The sequence below is a fragment of the Bos indicus genome, chromosome 21 (assembly GCF_029378745.1).
Source record: "Bos indicus isolate NIAB-ARS_2022 breed Sahiwal x Tharparkar chromosome 21, NIAB-ARS_B.indTharparkar_mat_pri_1.0, whole genome shotgun sequence".
Taxonomy (NCBI): domain Eukaryota; kingdom Metazoa; phylum Chordata; class Mammalia; order Artiodactyla; family Bovidae; genus Bos; species Bos indicus.
Window position 1 is genome coordinate 67,113,914 of NC_091780.1, and position 20,754 is coordinate 67,134,667.

Sequence of the window (20,754 nt, forward strand, 5' to 3'; positions counted from 1 at the left end):
TAAGTTTCCTGACCAGGGATTGAACCTGCACCCCTTGCAGTGGAAGCATGACGTCTTAACCACCGGACCACCAGGGAAGTCCCAGAAGTACGTTCTCTTAATCGAAGAAGACCAATGACTGAAATTTACAGCCCACACGCTCCTTTCACAAAAGGGAGCAGTCACTGGCACCGCTGCCACGCCCTGCAGCACGCCGGGCGCCCATCCACACAGCCTACAGCCTGTACCCTCCTCACTCCTGCAGTGTTCATCATGTTCCAGAACCCCGCACATCACACTCCAGTACCACGGAGTACTGCGGGCCACGGGGTCCCAAAGAGTCGGACTCGACTTAACAACTGAATGACGACCAATAGCACAGACACCTGCGTTCTTGAAGATGTCATATTTTATTTGATTTTAATCTCAGAGGCCTGTGTTTCTAGGTCATTAGGCTTTAAACATGAGAAACACACTCTCACCTAACCATTCAGAGAGCCAACACGAGCACACGGCCCACTTGACTTTTTGGTCCTAAGTTTGCAATTTCTGTTGAAAATTAATGTTTTCTTTTTCTCGCATAACAAGAATGTTTATGTTAATCATCAGATCAGATCAGTCGCTCAGTCGTGTCCGACTCTTTGCGACCCCATGAATCGCAGCACACCAGGCCTCCCTGACCATCACCAACTCCCGGAGTTCACTCAGACTCACGTCCATCACAATTTACAAAACGTCTAAGTAGAGTGAATTTTTCCATGTCATCTTTTTATTCTGTTTCACATCAGTTTTCCACAATTTAAAAGAATTAAAACTAAGATTGTTGGCTTCCCACAGCTTAAGGAATCCTGTAATTTTATCGATTATCTGTACAAAGGTGAGAAGAAAGCAAAATTTCCACTCTCTGTCACCCGTGAGGCTGGCTGAAGCGTTGCGAGGTTCTGTCCCCTCTGTCCGTGCTGCCCACGGACGAGCCGGGCTCCCCAGACCTCGGGGGCAGACTTCCCCCCGCTCAGGGCTCTCAGGACCAGGGCCCCCAGTCCCCCGGGGCTTGTGAAGACACAGACTGCTCCCCATCCTCGCCCGGCACATCCGGTTCAGCAGGTCTGTGGCGGGGCCCTGAAAGCTGCCTTTCCACCGAGTTCCCAGAACCAGCTGCAGGGCCTGGCTGCGCGCCTCAGGAACCACGTCCCACGCCTCCCTCTGGCTGCCAGGACGCCCCAGCCCCATCCCCTTCTCCCGCTTCCCAGTCGTGCTCACGCTGCTCTGTTCCTAGAAGCACCTTCCCAGCCACAGCCACACAGCCACAGCCACACAGCCACATCCCAGTTACAGCATAAAGCTGTCCTCACATTCATTGGAACCTGAACTCAGGGAAAGTGGACTCTTTCAGGAAAAGTCTACTGCATCCGATCTTCATAATCGCCTAGGGATCTTTCATAAAGCAGATTCCAAGGCCCAGGCCTAGCCCGAGTGAATCACAAGCAGGGAGGCCAGGAGTCTGACCTTTCACTGCCTTCTGCCCCCAGTGCAGGAGGACTCTCTCCCTTCCTCCCGGGCTACCTCCCTCTACCCGTTCATAGCCGTGGGGGCAAGGCCGTGACTCCTTCCCATCTCTCCGTGGGAATCCCTGTCTGCACACGGGGACTACCAGGGGAACAAGGGGCCCGCCTGAGCCACGGGCACCACTGGTCTGAGCAATCAGAGAGTCCACACCCTCGACAAGGAGGATGGACTATCGACTTTCAAAAGTATTTCCCCCAAAACAAGATCCTAACTTTCTGGGCGTGAGATGGTATCTGGTTCCCACCAGATTCTCACTTACAAACATCTTGAAGCAGACAAAATACTGTTAACAAAACGCCCTGAGGTTCCTTGTGTGACCCTTTACTGAAGCCAGCAGACTGCAAACATATTTCCCTGGCTCACTGAGCCAAATTAATTATTCCAAGATAATTTTTTACCAAATATTCTCATTAAGAAGGCACTTAATGAATGTCACACATAACACCAGCAATGTAAAAATTCGAAAGTGAACACAATGATTAACTGTGGCCTCCAGTGTAGCCCACGTTGAACCAGGAAATCTAGCACACACGCTCCTCCCACAAGAGGCCCTGTCCCCAGGCTGCGCCTGGCTCTCCTGGTCAGGCTCCGAGGTGCCTGCCGGGCCCGCCATGGTGTGGCCAAGCGGCCCACAGTCTATGCCTAGGCCCAGAGGCTAGGCCCTGAGGCAGCGTGCGAGCACGTGTCTGCCATCAGTGTTTTCCAAGAGAGAGCCCTGCAGGACAGCACGTGGTTCTCAGAGAGGCTGGAGGTCCCGCCCGGCAGAGGATAGCAGGCGCGCTGTCAGACTCAGCATGGAGCCAGAGCCATCACCAGCACCCCTCTCTCAACAAGACTGCACTCAAGGAGGGCCTCCCAGCTCTGCTCTTTGCCTTCCGCTTTGTTTCTTATTTATTTTTTGGCCATACTATGCGGTAAGTGGGATCTTAGTTCCCTGACCAGGGATGGAACCCACACCCCCGGCATTGAAGCAGAGTCTTAACCACTGGACAGCCAGGGAAGTTCCCAGCTCTGCTCTCTGAAGCTGGCTCATCTCAGGCAAGTGCTCTGACTTCTTGGAAGCTCTTTCCTCATCTCTAGAGCGCAGCTGAGCTCCCAGCACGGGGACGAGCCAGTGCAGGAGGCCAGAGCCGGCACACACCAGCTGTGCACAGCGTGGTGGTGGTGGTGGTGACAGCAGCCCACGCTGATTAGAGACCACGCCAGCCGGGGGCTGCTCCGCACACCTCACACCTGTCATTTACTCCTCACAACCACCCAGAGAGCCAGACACCATGATTACCCCCGTTTTCCAGACCAGGACCTGCCGCCGTGAGATGCGCACGGCGCTGTGCGTGCTCTGGCCTGGAGTGCGATCGGGGACACCCGCGCTCCATTGACACAGAACCAGAGGGCACTTCCCAGAAGCACCAGTACTGACCTAACAGGATGGTGCCATCAGCTTCAGAAAATTCCAGCGAAAATAACGCTACTCACTCACACCCTGAACGGCACAGACAGACAAAGTGAGGACGACGCTCAGCGGTCACGCCACATCCGAGTATCTCAAGGAAAAGTTAGGAATGCCGCAGTGGGTTTATGTCATGTCTGTTTCCTTTTTCAGTTCAGTTCAGTCGCTCAGTCCTGTCCGACTCTTTGCGACCCCGTGAATTGCAGCATGCCAGGCCTCCCTACCAACTCCTGGAGTTCACTCAGACTCACGTCCATCGAGTCAGTGATGCCATCCAGCCATCTCATCCTCTGTCGTCCCCTTCTCCTCCTGCCCCCAATCCTTCCCAGCATTTCCTTTTTATATACGCACAAAAGTGACATGGGTGGAAACTGTCTCAATAGTTCTGAACGAGTCCCGTTACTAAGGACAGAACTAAAATTGCTAAGTGATAAGAAAGGTATGTGTCAGAGCGGTAGTGGCAATGTTTTTCTTCCTTTTTGTTGGTACATAAAAAATACTGCATCTTACAGTTCAGTGGCTCAGATGTGATCATACATAAAAATATAACTGAATTAATCTGACACAGTAATTAACCTGTCATGCAAAATCGTTACGTTGCATAGTGAATGGAACATGAACCTGATTTCAGAGTTGCCTCAGCACTGAGGAAATACAGTCATCCCTGGGTGTCTGCAGGGTACTGGTTCCAGGAGCCCCTGAGGTACCACAATCCGTGGATGAGCAAGCCCCTTGTATAAAGTGTTCCACAGCTCAGACGCACTGCCTAAGCTCCCCAGGGAAACAAACTAACGCTACGCTTACAGACAAAGCTTGGTTTGCTTTTTCCTACCTGGCTCAGAGTCATGGATTTGTTTTAGGATGCCTGGTCCACTCACAGGTGACAAGACGAGCCCTGGACCTGGAACAGCCCGTGCTCCAGAAGGCGGCCCATGTGCTGCCGGGGCAGTCTCAGGGTCTGGGTGGCCAAGTCTGTCGAGGAGGACAGGCAGAGGAGCCACGGCAGGGGACTACGTGGCCCAAAAGTGGTTGGTGGTGGCCTTGGCCGCCAGGCCTTCCCGGTCCACTCAGGGCTGCCCAGAGGGCCGTGCAGGGTGGGCAAGAGCAGGTGCTGCCCAAGTCCCGACCCCAGACCATCACGGATGAGGCCCACAGCCGTGGACGGGTCCTTTGTCTCTCCATGCCTCCCTTTCACCATCCCGAACATGCAATCATGACAGAATCTGCCTCACAGGCTCTCAGGGTGAAATAAGCTGACTCCTCGCGAGAGCCAGGGGCAGTGCAAGGCCTGTGGTGAGCACTCAGGGCCGTCAGCCATCACTGTCATCACCACACGGTCGGCGCCCCCGAACCCCCGGGTCTCTGTCCACGGGTCCCGCATCCAAGGTTTCTGAGGTTGGCTGAATCCGAGTCGTTTTATATCCAAGGGGCTTGAGCATCCATGGATTTTGGTACCTGCGGGGCTCCTAGAACCAGTAGCCTGCAGGCACGGAGGGATGACTGTATTTCCTCAACGCTAAGCCAACTCTGAAATCAGGGTTCACGTTCCAACAGTGAGCATCTGACAATCAGTCAACCGTGCTCCCCACATTTTAACATCTCTGACACTTAGAGGCCCCTTAGCACCGAGAGCACCTGATCCCATGCTCAGAGCACAGCGCCTGGCCTGTGGAGCCACTCGGCACCCATGGGATGAACCAGCGGCCGTACAGCCTTAATACAACAGTCTGCTTTCTGCAGTCTCTGTAGACAGATACTGAAAGAAACAGATTCACTTCCTCCAATTACACAACTCCCCTACTACTGGAAATTAAAATACTGATTTCTAAACAAAGTTTTCTCCAATCTAAACACACAGAAACTTGAGAGAAATTATCCCCTCCCCTTGAATTTTAAAATATCACATTCTAACAATCATAATTCTAACATATGTATCTTATACCAAGAGAATTATTATACTAAAAGGAAGTGATTCTGTAGATTCATTAAGAACAAAATGTCGGCTAACTGGTAAAAAGATCATTGCAAATTTAGCGGTTGTTTCTCTTGGTTACATTGATACCCTGTCCTGATACACTGTTAAAATATGTGTTACACAGAGACTATCAAAGTGAATAATCTAAGTTAGTGTACCTGAAAGTTAATCATAGAGTAACACTTACTTATCCAAGTTGTCTGGAATAAGACCTCAAGTGAAATTTCCAGGTAAGTGAGGTTTACTCCTCAGATATAAACTCTTTTCTATTTGGAGGTATTTTACATGGGATCTTTTAAAAACGTTTCACCCACTTTCCCATCAGCATATCCTAGGTGATATGGTGACCACAACCCCGTACACGACCGTGCTCCCGCTAACCTGTCTTGGGGAGCCTGGCAGCTTACAGCTGTTTTCCCGACCACTCTTGGTTTGCTTTGTATTTCCAGTCTCCTCCCCCGTTACTGGATCACCACCTGTCACTTTCTGTTGGTGTGTAAAGTTCTAGAAGCTCCTTTTAAGAGCTCTTATTTTTAATAGGTGTTAGACCAAGAAACCAGATGACTAAGTTTATTTTAAATTGTACTTAAAGCAAGACACCTGAGTGAGAGGCTTGTCTATGAATAAAATACCCAAGGTCTGTAACTTAAAAGAAATACCATATATTCCCAGACACAAGGCAATCTCCTACTTTCCTCAAAAGATGTAAAAGTTTCTGGATCCAAAAGTTTTATATCAACTTCCACAGATGTAAAACTTGTCTACTCATGCTATTTATTTTATTTACTAAGCCACATATTTTAAATTACATATAAAATATGTCCATTTGACATAATACTTCTTTCCATGCTCTCACTTCATAAATATAATTTTATCTGAACTCTTCACATGCACCTTTAACATCATGTTAAAGGTACCCTTTGTTGCAAGAACAGCTTCTCGATCTAAAAGTTCTCTACAGCACATCATCTGCGCTTTGGCCTAACCTGCTTGAGGTAACATCACAGTTTTTAAATCATCTATGATACTGTCACTAAAACTCTATTTCAGATATAAAGAGTCCCTCATATGACATAAGGCAGTGATTTTCATTTGTTCAGTAAGAATAATATGATCCATGAAGTCTAACACTTGCTGTGTGGTATTTACAAGGCTCATCTGTCCTGACATCTAACGCCACGGGGAGGTCAGACCCAGGGCTGTTGGATAAACGTGGGCCAACCTTCCGCCTCCTGCTCTCTGCTTCCCTCGGGTGACCTCCGCTGGCCTCCAAAACCAGCTGCGACCGGGGTCAGCTCAGGCAAGCGTGCTTCCCCCAGACAGTGCTGTATTGTTCAAACGATGGGGAACGATGAGCACTCAGCAGTTCAGGGCACCGCATGAGGCTCCCAACCCAAGGAGGAAGGAGAGTCCCTCTCAGGGGATGATTTGTGGGGGAAGTCCTGCCTCATTCCGAAGCCTAGAGTAGAACGCCGAGCAACGCAGAGCCTGGAATGGACCCCGAGGGCACGAGCCTGCGGGAGGCCTGAGCCGCGCCTCCTGCTGCGCCTCCCTCACACGCGTCACCTCACCAGCCTGAGCGCCGTGTGGCATCACTTCCCATCTGCAGCCACATTCTGAGCAGACAAGATTGCCCCCCCAAACACCTCCCACACCCAGGTGGCACTAGTGGTAAAGAACCCACCTGCCAATGAAGGAGACATGAGAGACACGAGTTCAATCCCCGAGTCGGGAAGATCCCCTGGAGGAGGGCAGGGCAACCCACTCCAGTATTCTTGCCTGGAGAATCCCACGGACAGAGGAGCCCGGTGGGCTACAGTCACTGGGTCACAAAGAGTCAGACACGATTGACGCGACCTAGCACACATGGCTGTATACTTAAACACAACTACTGAACTGCGGCGATCGATGATTTTGAGAATTAAGACAAATATATGGGAACTATAAACTTTAAAAGATTTTAGACGCTCTTTCAAATTATTCTACATACCTCGTATTAGCTCATAAATATTCATGTCCATAAGTTCACATATTAGTGCAAGAGAACCAGATTTTCTGTCACTGAAGAAGAAAGCAGGTTTTTAAAATGGTTTTTTCCTTGTATTAATCAGAATAAAAGCATCAAATATTTAACTCATTTGTAAACACTTCTGATAAACATAAAACACTCCCATAGCAAAGACCAAAGTGTAATGACCGAAACAGCAGAAGTTTTGATTTTCAATCAGTATTTTAGGTAAAAATAATTTTAAATAATAATAAAACAATTTTGGGCAAAAATTCTAAAAGCTGGTCTCCCACAATTTTGGGAAAAAAGCATCTTGAGATTATGAAAGTAACTATTATATCTTCAGACAGAAGAAACAGGTTGAGGAGTTGGAGAAGCAAAACAAAGAAAGTAGGACTTAATTCAAGCTCTGTGGCTGCAAATTCAGCTTTAATTCACCTAAATTACTTCCATGTCACTGAGATACATCACAGTGTGGGAGTGAAATACACAACCCAGCCAGGGGCAAAAGGAGGAAGACGCCTTTCCCCTCGCCCCTACAGTGACACCCCGGGCCCCTCAGGGCGCCTGTGGAGGGGCTGGATGGGGCCGCGCTGTCCCTTGGGCTGCCGTGGACAGAAGCGCTTTGCCCCTGAAGCACTCGGCACAGGCAGCACTGTGACCGCTGCCCCGTGCAGGCTGCAGTCTCCGGACCGGCCGAACACGTGCTCAGAGCATGCAGGCCAGGAAGCCACGCGGCCAAGACAAGGCACTGCGTTTTGAGTTTAGAACTGGTCAGCTCTCTGATGAAAACCTCCCCAGCTCAATGGTCAGAGACTACGGTTTCCCCAGATGGTGGTACAGGCCAGGCTTCCCGCTGAGGGGCGCTTTCTCGGAGCTTCAGGCCAGATCCCAGCCCCAGTCCCCAGCAGACAAGCCCTTCCAGACGAGCTGCACTCCGCCGTCTTGATTAGAACAGAAATGAAAAATCCCCTGAAGTTATGTGGAATACAGTAAGAATGGCTGCTTGAAGTCATACCAAGATGGCAACTGCAGGCATGACCTAAGTGCAGCCCCTGAAAGAGGGCCACAGGCTCACACGCAGGTGTCCTGAGCCATCACCGCCTCCACAGCAGCCCAGCTGAGCTTCCGGGAGGGGGACCATTCGAATGGTGTTCACTGCTGTGACACGGAGTCACTGTAACGAAGGCCTTTCCCTTTAGGACTTGGATGCAGACACTGGCCCGAATATGTGTCTGAGCTACAAAGCCAATATTTAAAATGTCTACCATGGTTTTCTTTCTTAAACAGAGATCTAACGATTATCACCGAGGTTAGATAGTTCCTAAAGCCCGATATACTTACAAGACCACCTGGTGCAGCGTGAGGATGTTCGGGTGTGGGTTCAGGCGCCTCAGCGCTTGTATCTCTCGCAGGTTGTTCACTTGCTCGATGCTATTGTGCAGGGAAGAACAAACAACCGGTGTATCATCTGGGCCAACTTTAAAGTCAGGTTATCAAATCGCTGTTTATCATCCATGATCACAAGTTACAAGCTCACAAATAATGCCAAGCAAGTTTATCAGGTTTTATTTCTCCCATCAGCAGCTGAACATAAGTATACCTCACTTCCACATTATCTTACAAAAATCGAGGCTCTTACAGCTTTGGACATGCACTCAAACTCTTCCCATCTAAACTCCTGAAAGAATGCTTTGGTAGTTTCTCTTACAATTAATAAATATAGAAACAGAGACTAAAATTTTCCACTAGTCAGTTTACAGGAACTAACTGAGCAATGTAAGCAACATCGGAAAATAAGCATCTCCCGTTCACACTGGCCTTCTTTCTGACCTTTAACGCAGCTACACGCGTTTTCAGTCGTTCATCCGGGGAGAGGCGCTCTCTCAGCAGGTGTGTCGTTACCGAGGCTTTTCTTTATGGAGACTGCTCTGCCTGCCACTGTGTTCACATCCCAGATCACAACAATACAGTGGAGGCCAACGGCCAGAGGCTGGCTGTGCCACCCTCCAGACTGACCCTTGCCAGGGCCCTCTCCCTGTGGCTGGGCCCGTGGAGTCATCCCAGCCGAATGACTCTGTCCACCAGAGACTGCATCTCAGCGGCTCCAAAAGAAACTGATTCTGGAAATATTCTTTCTCTGAACTGGCAAAACTATTTCATCAACTTCTTTTTCCTTTTTTTTCCCTGGCCTTGCCAGGTGGCTTGTGGGCTTCTTGTTCCCAGACCAAGGATTGAACCTGGGCCCCAAGGTTGAACCGGGTCCTAACCACTGGACAGCCAGGGAATTCCCAACCAACTTTCAACATGTAGAGTAAAGCTCAGCATTTTGTTTGGTTATTCAAAGAGTGGTTATATCCAACAGTATAATATTACTGTTGTTGTAAATCAACACGGCTGGATGTTTCCAGTCTCTCTCATGCTAGGCCACAAACGGGAGCCTGGAGCACAAGCCTGGGCAGCCTGAGCAGAAGGGCGCTCCTGACACAAAGCCTCCTGAGCAGGAGGGCGCTCCTGACACAAAGCCTCCTGAGCAGAAGCGCACTCCTGACAAAAAGCCTTAGGCCCCTTTTAGCCGTCATCCCGTGTCCTCCCTCATACCCAGGATGAAACTCAAAATATTAGCAACTTACACACCATGGTCCACAACCAACCAGAAAAAACAGCTCACTTTGCTGGCGCAGCAGACTTAAAGAGGGTCCCTGCTGAAGCGGGGACTGTAATCCTTTAGTTGCTGGAGAGAGTGGGGGATCCCACGACTACTGGGTAAGGGGCCAAGCATGCTGCGTAGGGGGTGGGGGTGGGGCCGCACCCTGGAGGCTCAGGATAGCAGCTCCTTCCCGCCTAGAATCTGAGTTTTTCACTGCCTAATAACCACTACGGATGGCCATCCTGGGGGTGTAGGGACCAGACCATGACCCTGTCTGTCCACTCCGCCAGCTCAGTGCCCAGCCCACCACCTGCTCCTCCCCGCACCCTGGCCTCCTCTAGGTGACTCTAGGACAGTATTTCCCAAAACATGTCCCACAGAATTTTATTTCTCTGGAAAACGCTTTGTGGATAAACTGCATGTTGAGGAAACGTGAGACAGGGCCAATCTAGTTCCTTCTGGAGAGTGACAATTTACAGTTGATGTTAGAAGCTTTCAAAAATCCTACAAAATAAGGAAAACGGTTTACCTTCATTTAAACCAACATTTTCCAGACTTTCTGGGGGCACAGGGTCCTCTCTTACATACTAGTAAGTCACCGTCCCTTAGAACTAAGGTTCTAGAGAACACACCACGTCAGACCGTCCTCTGAGTGACATGGCAGATACAGATTATTTTCCTTAGGGCAGAGGAGGTGAACAAACACACCAATAAGGCAAAAGGAAGAAGAAAACATCAAGCAGAGCATTCTTTGGGGGGCGCTAATCCAACAGCTGCCAAGCATCTCTCCCTCCCTGGGGTGCGCGCTGGAAGGGCATCCACGGTTCGCCCCACAGTCCCACACCGCAGAGTCCCTGACCCAGGACCAGGCCACTGAAGACCCCCCACTGATGCCTGCCACGCCTCTGCCCAGGGCATGCTGTAAGCCAGTGGTTATTGACCGAAGGGACCTTGCCCCGCTAAGGGACACGGGACAACACTAGAGACACTTTCAGTGTCACTGCTCCGTTCGATGGCAGCAGCCAAGGACGATGCTAAATCTGCTATGGTGCACAGGACAGGACCTGTAACAGAGGAGCCAAGGCCCCGACGCCGACGGCGCCAAGACGCCCAGCCTTGGGTGGGAACAGCAGAAACCAACCGAGGCTAGCAACAGTTCTAAGTTTTGAACTATACACCCGATCTAAAAAAAAAGAAAAAATTAATCAGTCTTTTAGGACCAGTTAGTCAAACAGCTTTGTCATTTAGACAAACATTTACTCACTCTTCTCATCTTTAATATGAAAACCAGCTATGATACCCTGAAACACATTTTCTTATTGCAGACAGAATCATTTTATGCCTCCCCAGGCACTCACTCAGAACCAAGGAATGAGTGCCGACATTAGACGGGCACCCTGACGGGGTTCTGCGCGCCTCAGTGCAAGGAACAGTGTGAGCTCAGATGTAAAGCAACTCTGCTCCTGCTTTTAAAGATCTTGGGGAAAAAAAACTCAAAATCTGCAAAGTAACCACTTTTCTTTGCCTTGGAGTTGCTTTGAATTTTGTGGTCAAGTGACATTCAGGTTTTTTCTGTGTGTTTGTCTTTTTACTGCCCTGCTGGAAACAGAAAATATCACGGAGTGGAACACAGAGGGATGTAGGCAAGCCTCTGCTTCCAAAAGAACCAGCTGGGGAATTTCCCAGGCTGTTCGGTGGTTAAGACTCCAAGCTTCCAATGCAGGGGGTGAGGGTTCGATCCCTGGTCTGGGAATTAAGATCCTACGTGCTGCGGAGCAACCAAGCCCGCGTGCCGAAAGTGCTGAGCCCACACCACGACCACAGAGCCAGTGTGTAGGCTGCGCCTGTGAAAGACCCCCTGACGTGACGACGATCCCAAGCTCCATGACTAAGACCCAACGCAGCCAAATAAACATTCAAGCACACACATAATGAAGCAAAAGGATACGCTCACTGGAGTGGCCAGAATTTAAAAGACTAACCACACCAAATGCTGAAGAGGATATGAAGCAACTAGAACTCTTGGGTTCTTTGCTGGTGGAAGTGGAAAAAGGTATAATCATTTCAGAAAAAGGCTGGGCTGTTTCTTGTAAAGTTAAATATACATCTACCCTGTGACCCAGAGATTCTATTTCCAGGTAATGACCTAAAAAAAAAAAAAAATATATATATAGATAACCATAAAAAGTCTTGTATGAAGTTTTACAGGTTTATTCACAGTGGTCCAAAACCAGAAACAGCCCAAAAGTTCCTCAACAAGAGACGAGATAAACAAGGCGCTCTGCAGTCACAGACTGGAATGAACATCACTCAGCGGTGAGAAGGTATCAACTGCCGATAGGACAACAGGGATAAACCTCAGAGACTGCATGTATGCTGCGCTAAAGGAGTGGAGAGATTCCATTTAACAGGAATTTCTGCTGCTGCTGCTGCTGCTGCTGCTGCTGCTAAGTCACTGCAGTCGTGTCCGACTCTGTGCGACCCCACAGACGGCAGCCCACTAGGCTCCCCCGTCCCTGGGATTCTCCAGGCAAGAACACTGGAGTGGGTCACCATTTCCTTCTCCAATGCATGAAAGCGAAAAGTGAAAGTGAAGTCACTCAGTCATGTCCGACTCTTCTCGACCCCATGGACTGCAGCCTACCAGGCTCCTCCGCCCATGGGATTTTCCAGGCAAGAGTACTGGAGTGGGGTGCCATTGCCTTCTCTGAACAGGAATTTCTATAAGAGAGTAAAGAAACGAAATAAAACCCAGAAGAGTGGCCACCGGGGCAGGGAGGGAGGACTAAGTAGGGAGCGTGAAGGAGCTCGGGTGAGAGCAGCACTCTGTGCTGTGAGTACAGGGAGCTATCCACTTGCAAAAATCATGCAGTTCAAAAATGTGCATTTCAATGAATGCAAATGTTTCCTTTAAAAAAGAATTGTGTAATAATAACCAAGTGGAATGCAAAAGTAGGAAGTCAAATATCCAAAGTGGCAGGCTTGTTTGGCCTTGGAGTACAAAAGGAAGCAGGGCAAAGGCTAACAGAGCTTCGTCAAGAGAACATGCTGGTCATAGCAAACACCCTCTTCCAATAACACAAGAGGCAACTCTACACATGAACATCACCAAATGGTTAGTGCCAAAAGCAGATTGACTATATCCTTTGCAGCTGAAGATAGAGAAGCTCTACACAGTCAGGAAAAATAAGAGTAGGATCTAACTGTGGCTCAGATCACAAACTCCTTATTGCAAAATTTGGACTTAAATTGAAGAAAGCAGGAAAAACCAGTAGGCCATTAGGTATGACCTAAACAAATCCCTTATGATTATACAGTGGAGATGATGAACAGATTCAAGGGACTAGCTCTGACAGACAGAGGGCCTGAAGAACTACAGACAGAGGTGCGTAACACTGCACAGGAGGTGGTGACCAAAACCATCCCCAAGAAAAAGAAATGCAAGAAGCCACAGCGGTTGTCTGAGGAGGCCTTACAGATAGCCGAGGAAAGAAGAGACGTGAAAGGCAAAGGAGAAAGGGAGAGATATACCCAAGTGAATGCAGAGTTCCAGAGAATAGCAAGGAGAAATAAGTCTTCTTAAGTAAACAGTGCAAAGAAAAGAGGAAAACAATAGAATGGGAAAGACTAGAGATCTCTTCAAGAAAATTAGAGATACCAAGGGAACGTTTCATGCAAAGATGGGCTCGATAAAGGACAGAAATGGTATGGACCTAACAGAAGCAGAAGATATTAAGAAGAGATGGCAAGATTACACAGAACTGTACAAAAAAGATCTTCATGACCCAGATAACCACGATGGTGTGATCTGTCACCTAGAGCCAGACATCCTGGAATGTGAAGTCAAGTGGGCCTTAGGAAGCATTATTACAAACAAAGCTAGTGCAGGTGATAGAATTACAGCTGAGCGATTTCAAATCCTAAAAGATGATGCTGTCAAAGTGCTGCACTCATCATGCCAGCAAATGTGGAAAACTTAGCAGTGGCCACAGGACAGGAAAAGGTCAGTTTTCATTCTAATCCCAAAGAAAGGCAATGACAAAGAATGTTCAAATTACCATACAATTGAGCTCATTTCACATGCTAGCAAGATTATCTCAAAATCCTTCAAGCCAGGCTTCAACAGTACATGAACCGAGCACTTCCAGATGTGCAAGCTAGATTTAGAAAAGACAGAGGAACCAGAGATCAAATTGCCAACAAATGATGAATCACAGAAAAAGCAAGGGAATTCCAAAAAACATCTACTTCTGCTTCACTGGACTATGTTAAAGCCTCTGGATCACAACACACTGTGGAATATTCCTAAAGACATGGGAATATCAGACCACATTATCTGCCTCCTGAGAAACCTGTATGCAGGACAAGAAGCAACAGTTAGAACTGGACACAGAACAGACTGGTTCAAAATTGGGAAAGAAGTATATCAAGGCTGTACATTGTCACCCTGCTTATTTAACTTATATGCAGAGTACATCGTAGGAAATGCTGGGCTGGATGACTCACAATCTGGAATCAAGATTGCCAGGAGAAATATCACTATGCAGATAATGCAAATGACACCACTTTAATGGCAGAAAGAATAGAGGCACTAAAGAGCCTCTTGATGAAGGGGAAAGAGGAGAATGAAAGCTTAAAACTCAGCATTCAAAAAACAAAGATCATGGGTTCCAGTCCCATCATTTCATGGCAAATAGATGGGGAAACAATGGAAACAGTGTCAGATTTCATTTTCTTGGGCTCCAGCATCAATGTGGACAGTGACTGCAGCCACGAAATTAAAAGACGCTTGTTCCTTGGAAGAAAAGCTATGACAAACCTAGACGATGAATCGGTGCTCTTGAACTATGGGCTGGAGAAGACTCTTGACAGTCCCTGGGACAGCAAGGACATCCAACCAGTCAATCCTAAAGGAAGTCCGTCCTGAACATTCATTATAAGGACTGATGCTAAAGCTCCAATACTTTGGTCCCCTGATGCGAAGAACTGACTCACTGGAAAAGACCCTGATGCTGGGAAAGACTGAAGGGAGGAGGAGAAGGGACGATAGAGGATGAGACGGTTGGATGGCATCACCGACTCAATGGACTTCAGTTTTAGCAAACTCTGGGAGATAGTGAAGGACAGAGAAGCCTGGTGTGCTGCAGTTCATGGAGATGCAAAGAGTTGGACACGACTGAGTGACTGAATCACGACAGCAACCAAGCGGGGCGGGAGACCAGATGGAGTTATAGAGATTAATTAAAAATCACAGGCTTGGTGGTGGTGGCTGCAGCACCTGGGGTTCATTATACTGCTGTTTACTTTGTATATACTGAAAAGTTCTGTAATTATATCCTATTTAAGTAAAAGAGTCTTTAAAGTGACTCATGAGTTTCTTGCCTTTGTTTTTATTTAGAATCCCACACTGAAGACTTATTTTTGTAAAAGTAATGTGAGGACCACTGAGAGATGTGACTTGGGAAAAAGCCGTGTTCTGAGTCAAGGGCAGGCACCGCACTGCCTCCCGCAGCAGAGCACTGAAAGGACACAGCCCCCGGCCCCACACAGACGGGGGTCCCACAGACGATCTGCAATGCTGGGAGCTCGCCCCTCATGGGAGCTCGCCCTCTAGTGGAGGGTCCCTCATTTGGAGGAAGACTCTCCCCTAGGGCTACTGGGAGGATTAAACGACATATGCATGCAATTCCCCTGGTACTGGGCATGGCACCAGATGCTCTGGAACAACTGCTGCAAGCTTCACTTTTTTTGGGGGGTGCTGTGCCACGAGGCATGCAGGATCTTAGCTCCCCAACTGGGAATTGAACCTGTGCTCTCTGCCATGGAAACACGGAGTCTTAAGCAGTGGGCCACCAAGGAAGCCTGTGCAATCTCCATTTTCACTACTGCTACTCGCATTTATTATTGCACCCCAATTTTCCAAAGAGTCTTCAAACTATCTTGCTGAGTAACTTGCACCAACTGCTAGGCGACTAGTTGACCCATTACTGTGCTAAGTGTCTCACCTGCATCTTTAACCCTCCCAATGATCCTGCGAGGTAGACACTGTGGTCGTCCCCACTGTATACATGAACTGAACCACACAGAGATTAACGAACTGCCCAAGGTCACACAACTAAAAGCGGGAGAGCTGCTGCTTCTGCCCTCACCTAGTAACCCTGTGCTGGTGAGGACCCGCACGAGCGTCTCTTACTGCTTCGGGACAAAAAGAGAGCTCCTACAAACATCAAGACTTTTTAAATGACTCATTCCACTTCTTTACAACATTTCTAAAGGAAGAATACAGTCGTAGCAAAAAAAGGAGCATCTTATTAACAGTGTATTTCTGGTGAGTATAGGCGGGAGAACCCTCTGAAGACAGAGAAAAAAAATATCAAAGCGACTGGGTCACGCTGCTGGCCTTATGCAAGTAACTAACTTCATCATCCCCAAACTAAGGCTTTGAGCCACTGAGGGAAGACAAATCTCAGGAGCTGCAAATGCCCTCCTGACACAGTACTAAAGAACTGATCTATTATAATACCTCACCTTGACTTCCTATCAGCAAAGGAGACTGCCAAAGCCATCGATTTCTATTTCAGAGGAGCAGAAAGGAAGGGCTGGAAGTAACTCTGGGAGGAGCTGGGTCAGAGGCTCCGAAACCAAGCTCCTCCTGGCTGCGTGACTCAGCGTGACTTGCCGCTGTTACTGATTGACTCTTCTTGCCCACACCACCCACACAACTGTGCAAGGTGACTCTGAGGTTTCACTCAACCATAAGCAGAGCAGAAACGGATTTTTAAAGGAACCTAAAATTATTCTTCAAATGAATAAGGTTAAACTGATTTATAATGATGACAGATATTATATTCCAGAGCTCTAAAAGCTGAAGATACTATTTTCATGGTTGAAAAAGAAAAATAAAACCAAAGAACAGAATAAAACTTGTGGATCAAGGATCAGTGACACTGGAATATCCAATAAATGGTCGGCAATAAAACTCCTAGAAGTGACACCAAATGCAGCTGTCTTTCTTCTAGAACTTTCTTTTAGAAACTACAGTCATGTCTTCCTGTAAAACAGAAATAATAGCAATACCTTTTTCAACGTTAGAAGCCACGTACAATGACTCATTCCGGATCATCTATGGTTATTTTCTGTTTGTTCTGATTTGTTTTTTAAGTTTGAAGTTACTTTAGATTAACAGAAGAGTTGCACCAACAGTGGAGAACGCCCCTGTTGCCTGGCTTGCCCTGATGTTAACATCTCACATAACATTTACCAAAACTGAAAATGAACACTGGTACGACTCCACTCACTACACTAGACCCTTTATTTGGATTTGCCCAGTTCTTCCACTGATGCCTTTTCCTCTCCTGGGATCCAGCAGACCACACTGCAAGTAAGTGGCCATGTCCCCCCACTCTGACAGCCCCAAAGCCTGTCCTTGTCATTATCTTCACCGTTTTGAGGATGGCTGGGCTGGTGTTTTGTAGAATGCCCCTCAGTGTGGGCTCTCCTGATGTATTCTCATAAATCAGCTGAGATTACAGACCTTTGAAAGAGAATACCACAGAGGGGACAGGCTCTTCCCATGCCATTTATCAGAAGGTATGTGATATCAACATGTCTTATTACTGATGATGCTGATATTAATGATTTAGTTAAGTAGCATCTACCAGACTTTTCTTTGTAAAGTCAACTATCTTTCCCTTTCATTTTCTACTCTTTGTAAGCAAGTCATCAAGTCCAGCCCTCAGTCAAATGGAAGGAAATTAAGCCCTACCTCCCGGAGGAAGAAACAGCAAACAATTTGTGGACATAAGTTAAAGCCACCACGGTAATTAATAAATATTCAGGAGATCATTTGAGGCTGTGCAGAAATCCCATTCTCTTTCAAGTTTTAGCTTACTAATTTTAGCATTCACAAATTTATCTTGCCTGCAGAAATGATTACTTATTCTAATGATGATTTTCCATTTCCCTCATTCCTCTCTGTACCTATGAATCATAAATGAGAAAAAAATTTCCCTCTCATCCCAATTTATCTATTCATTTGGCCATTTATTTACATTAATACGCACTCAAGGTTATTGGAATGAAGAGAGAGAGGGTAGTGTACATATATGCTACCTCTGTCTACTGAGAGGACCTAAAGATGCTGACACTCCGGTAGCAAAAAAAGAGGTTTAAAAAAAAAGAAGATGATGGGGGATGCCTCAAGAACACAGGGGCCACCCTGAAGGTGCTCTCCACAGCCAGGGCTGGCTCAGTTTTAGCTGGAACAATTATCGAATAAATAACGAGAGCACTGGATTATAGTCGCCTATGGTTTTCAACACATGTGTAAGAGTAATGAGAGTTCACAAGAGAAAACGCAAAACCTGTTCCCTGTGGGTTTCTATCAACGTATGTCTAGGAGCAAACGAGAACTCAAAAGAGAAAAGGCAAAACCCATTCCCTGTGGGTTTGGATTACACAGGCCAGCAGACACCTGTCAGAGCTAAGCTGGAGATACCACCAGGGATTCTGGACATCAAAGAGCCACCAGACACCGCCAGTTCAGTGTTTCCTTTTAAGTGAAGCCAGCATGTGAAAGTGGCCGTCAATAATCCCCCTCACACACACACACGTTAGAAAAAACAAGGAAAGTATAACTGATTCAGTGACACTCTATTAGAAAATCTTTACTTATTATGGGTTTTTTAAAAGAAAAATAAGTGTTCTAATCAATCACTTCTAAAGTTAGGACAACTGCTTCTGAAACAGAACAAAGGATCACACATCGTAACGCGGGCCAGCGTCTCCCGAGCGTTTACCATGGGCCTTGCGTGACAGCTCCTTCAGCTTCCCACCTCGGTCAGTGCTCCGCGCCTCACGACAAGGAAGCCAAGGGCCAGGTGGACGAGGTACTTTCAGCATCGGGACCTGGTGGGAACCGCGTCCCTCGGGTGGCTCCACCTTCTCCCCAGGGGCTGAGGTCAGCCCAAGGCACTTTTCCAGATAAACTGAGTGTTCCCTGCCTCCCCAAAGGACTGCCCTCAAACCATTCTAACCTCCTTCCAGGGGAGCGCTTCTCACATGTTACAGGTCTCTCTGCGTCCTGAAGGCCCAGCAGTGGCCCACGTGACCTCTCCTGGCCAGCTGGTTCCCCAGAGCAGCCTAACTCTGCATGGTTCTGACCCAGCAATCGTCGTGGGAGTCCTGGGGTCCGCAGGTGTTCTGTCCGGTACATACTTCGTGTTTATGTCTCCACCAAAATTGCAGCTGGGAAGTCCTGCCGTCTGCAAGCACGTCCACCCCGCACCCGACAGGGAGCTCCCAAGCTGACAGGGAGCCCGGGCCTCTGACCAAGCGGATGCACCCCACCCGCCGCTCAGAGTCCCGTCTTGCTCCGCTGGGCTTGGGGGGCGTTTGTCCACAGCGGCTGAGTGAGGCCGTCTGCTTGGGCGATGGGGGTAATCGGAACACTGGGCAGCAAATTCTCCACCAGGCATAGTGTAAAGGCAAAGAGAGAGGTTGGGAGTGGACAAAGAAATACAGAGAATTCAGAACACATGGAGGAAGAAGTGATAGAAAGGAGGAGAAGCAGAAGCCCCGTAACCTCAGCGTCGGTGCAGCAGGTAAACACCGCGTGCTTTGGCCCAGCTCTGCCCACCCAGTGACCTCGGTGACCACGGTCAAGTTACTTCACATCGCTAACCACCTCTCCTCAGGTGCAAAATAGTAACGATGACGCCTGCCCCGTGGGGATGTTACCAGGGCGACATCACTGTTACCCAATCTCCTTGACGTGGTAAAAGGCCTGAGCTGCTTTCCAATTTGAAACACTATCTTTGCATCCTAAGAGTTTAAATCAAGGCCTATACCCCAAAACACTCAGGAGGCTCCACATTTTCAGGACATTGCTATGCTTTTTAAAACGCTGCCTTAGATATTCAGAGGCTTCAACTCCTTTGATATTAAAAAAGACTGAGTTTCAAACCTCTTTACTGAAAAGCAAAACAGCTGCAGTGACACCATCGCTTATTTCCTTATTCTGACAGCTTCCTAATCACACGTGGTCTCTGACTCAGGGTGGTCCGTGGTGAGAAGCTGTAAACGCAAGGACTCCAAGAGGCTGCTCTGTGGGAAAGGCCATGCGGTCTGCAAGGGACGAAGTGAGAACCAGAGGACTCCCCGCGCCACGAAGTGCACTGGTCCCTCCCAGTGAACACATCTCTCTAATCTTATCTGAAAGTTATTTTTCAACACAGTAACTGATTCACAGCTAATTAAATCACAAGGACCTCTATATCTCTAATCTAAGGTTTCAATTATAAAAATCCAACAGACACAACTCTTAGGAACATACAGACAGTTTAAAGTGAGGTATACTTCTCCAGTATAAATTTTTGTGACCATTATTTATTAGTATTATAGTAAACTCAGCAGTGGCCACAGGACTGGAAAAGGTCAGTTTTCATTCCAATCCCAAAGAAAGGCAATGCCAAAGAATGCTCAAACTACTGCACAATTGCACCCATCTCACATGCTAGTAAAGTAATGCTCAAAATTCTCCAAGCCAGGCTTCAGCAATACGTGAATTGTGTACATCCACATGTTCAAGCTGGTTTTAGAAAAGGCAGAGGAACCAGAGATCAAATTGCCAACATCCGCTGGATCATGGAAAAAGCAAGAGAGTTCCAGAAAAACATCTATTTCTGCTTTCTTGACTATGCCAAAGCCTTTGACTGTGTGGATCACAATAAACTGTGGGAAATTCTGAAAGAGATGGGAATACCAGACCACCTGACCTGCCTCCTGAGAAACCTATATGCAGGTCAGGAAGCAACAGTTAGAACTGGACATGGAACAACAGACTGGTTCCAAATAGGAAAAGGAGTACATCAAGGCTGTATATTGTCACCCTGCTTATTTAACTTATATGCAGAGTACATCATGAGAAACGCTGGGCTGGAAGAAGCACAAGCTGGAATCAAGATTGCCAGGAGAAATATCAATAACCTCAGATATGCAGATGACACCACCCTTATGGCAGAAAGTGAAGAGAAACTAAAAAGCCTCTTGATGAAAGTGAAAGAGGAGAGTGAAAAAGTTCGCTTAAAGCTCAAAATTCAGAAAACGAAGATCATGGCATCTGGTCC

The 20,754-nt window shown here is 47.7% G+C and overlaps 1 protein-coding gene across 8 annotated transcripts in view; it reads right to left on the reverse strand.

Moving 5' to 3' along the window:
• Window positions 1-20,754, reverse strand: part of MOK (MOK protein kinase) — a 43,671-nt gene that overhangs the window by 7,986 nt on the left and 14,931 nt on the right. For 4 of the 8 annotated variants that reach the window (XM_070775761.1, XM_070775760.1, XM_070775762.1 and 1 more), the window contains 2 exons: window positions 8,323-8,412; window positions 6,961-7,031 (listed from right to left, as the gene is read on the reverse strand). The exons of 2 other annotated variants lie outside the window; for them this stretch is intronic. In XM_070775761.1, the coding sequence (XP_070631862.1) occupies window positions 6,961-7,031; window positions 8,323-8,412 (161 nt within the window). Of the gene's footprint in view, window positions 1-6,960; window positions 7,032-8,322; window positions 8,413-8,811; window positions 20,334-20,754 lie in introns of those variants that run through there. 2 more of the 8 variants (XM_070775763.1, XM_070775765.1) reach the window with 2 other exon arrangements.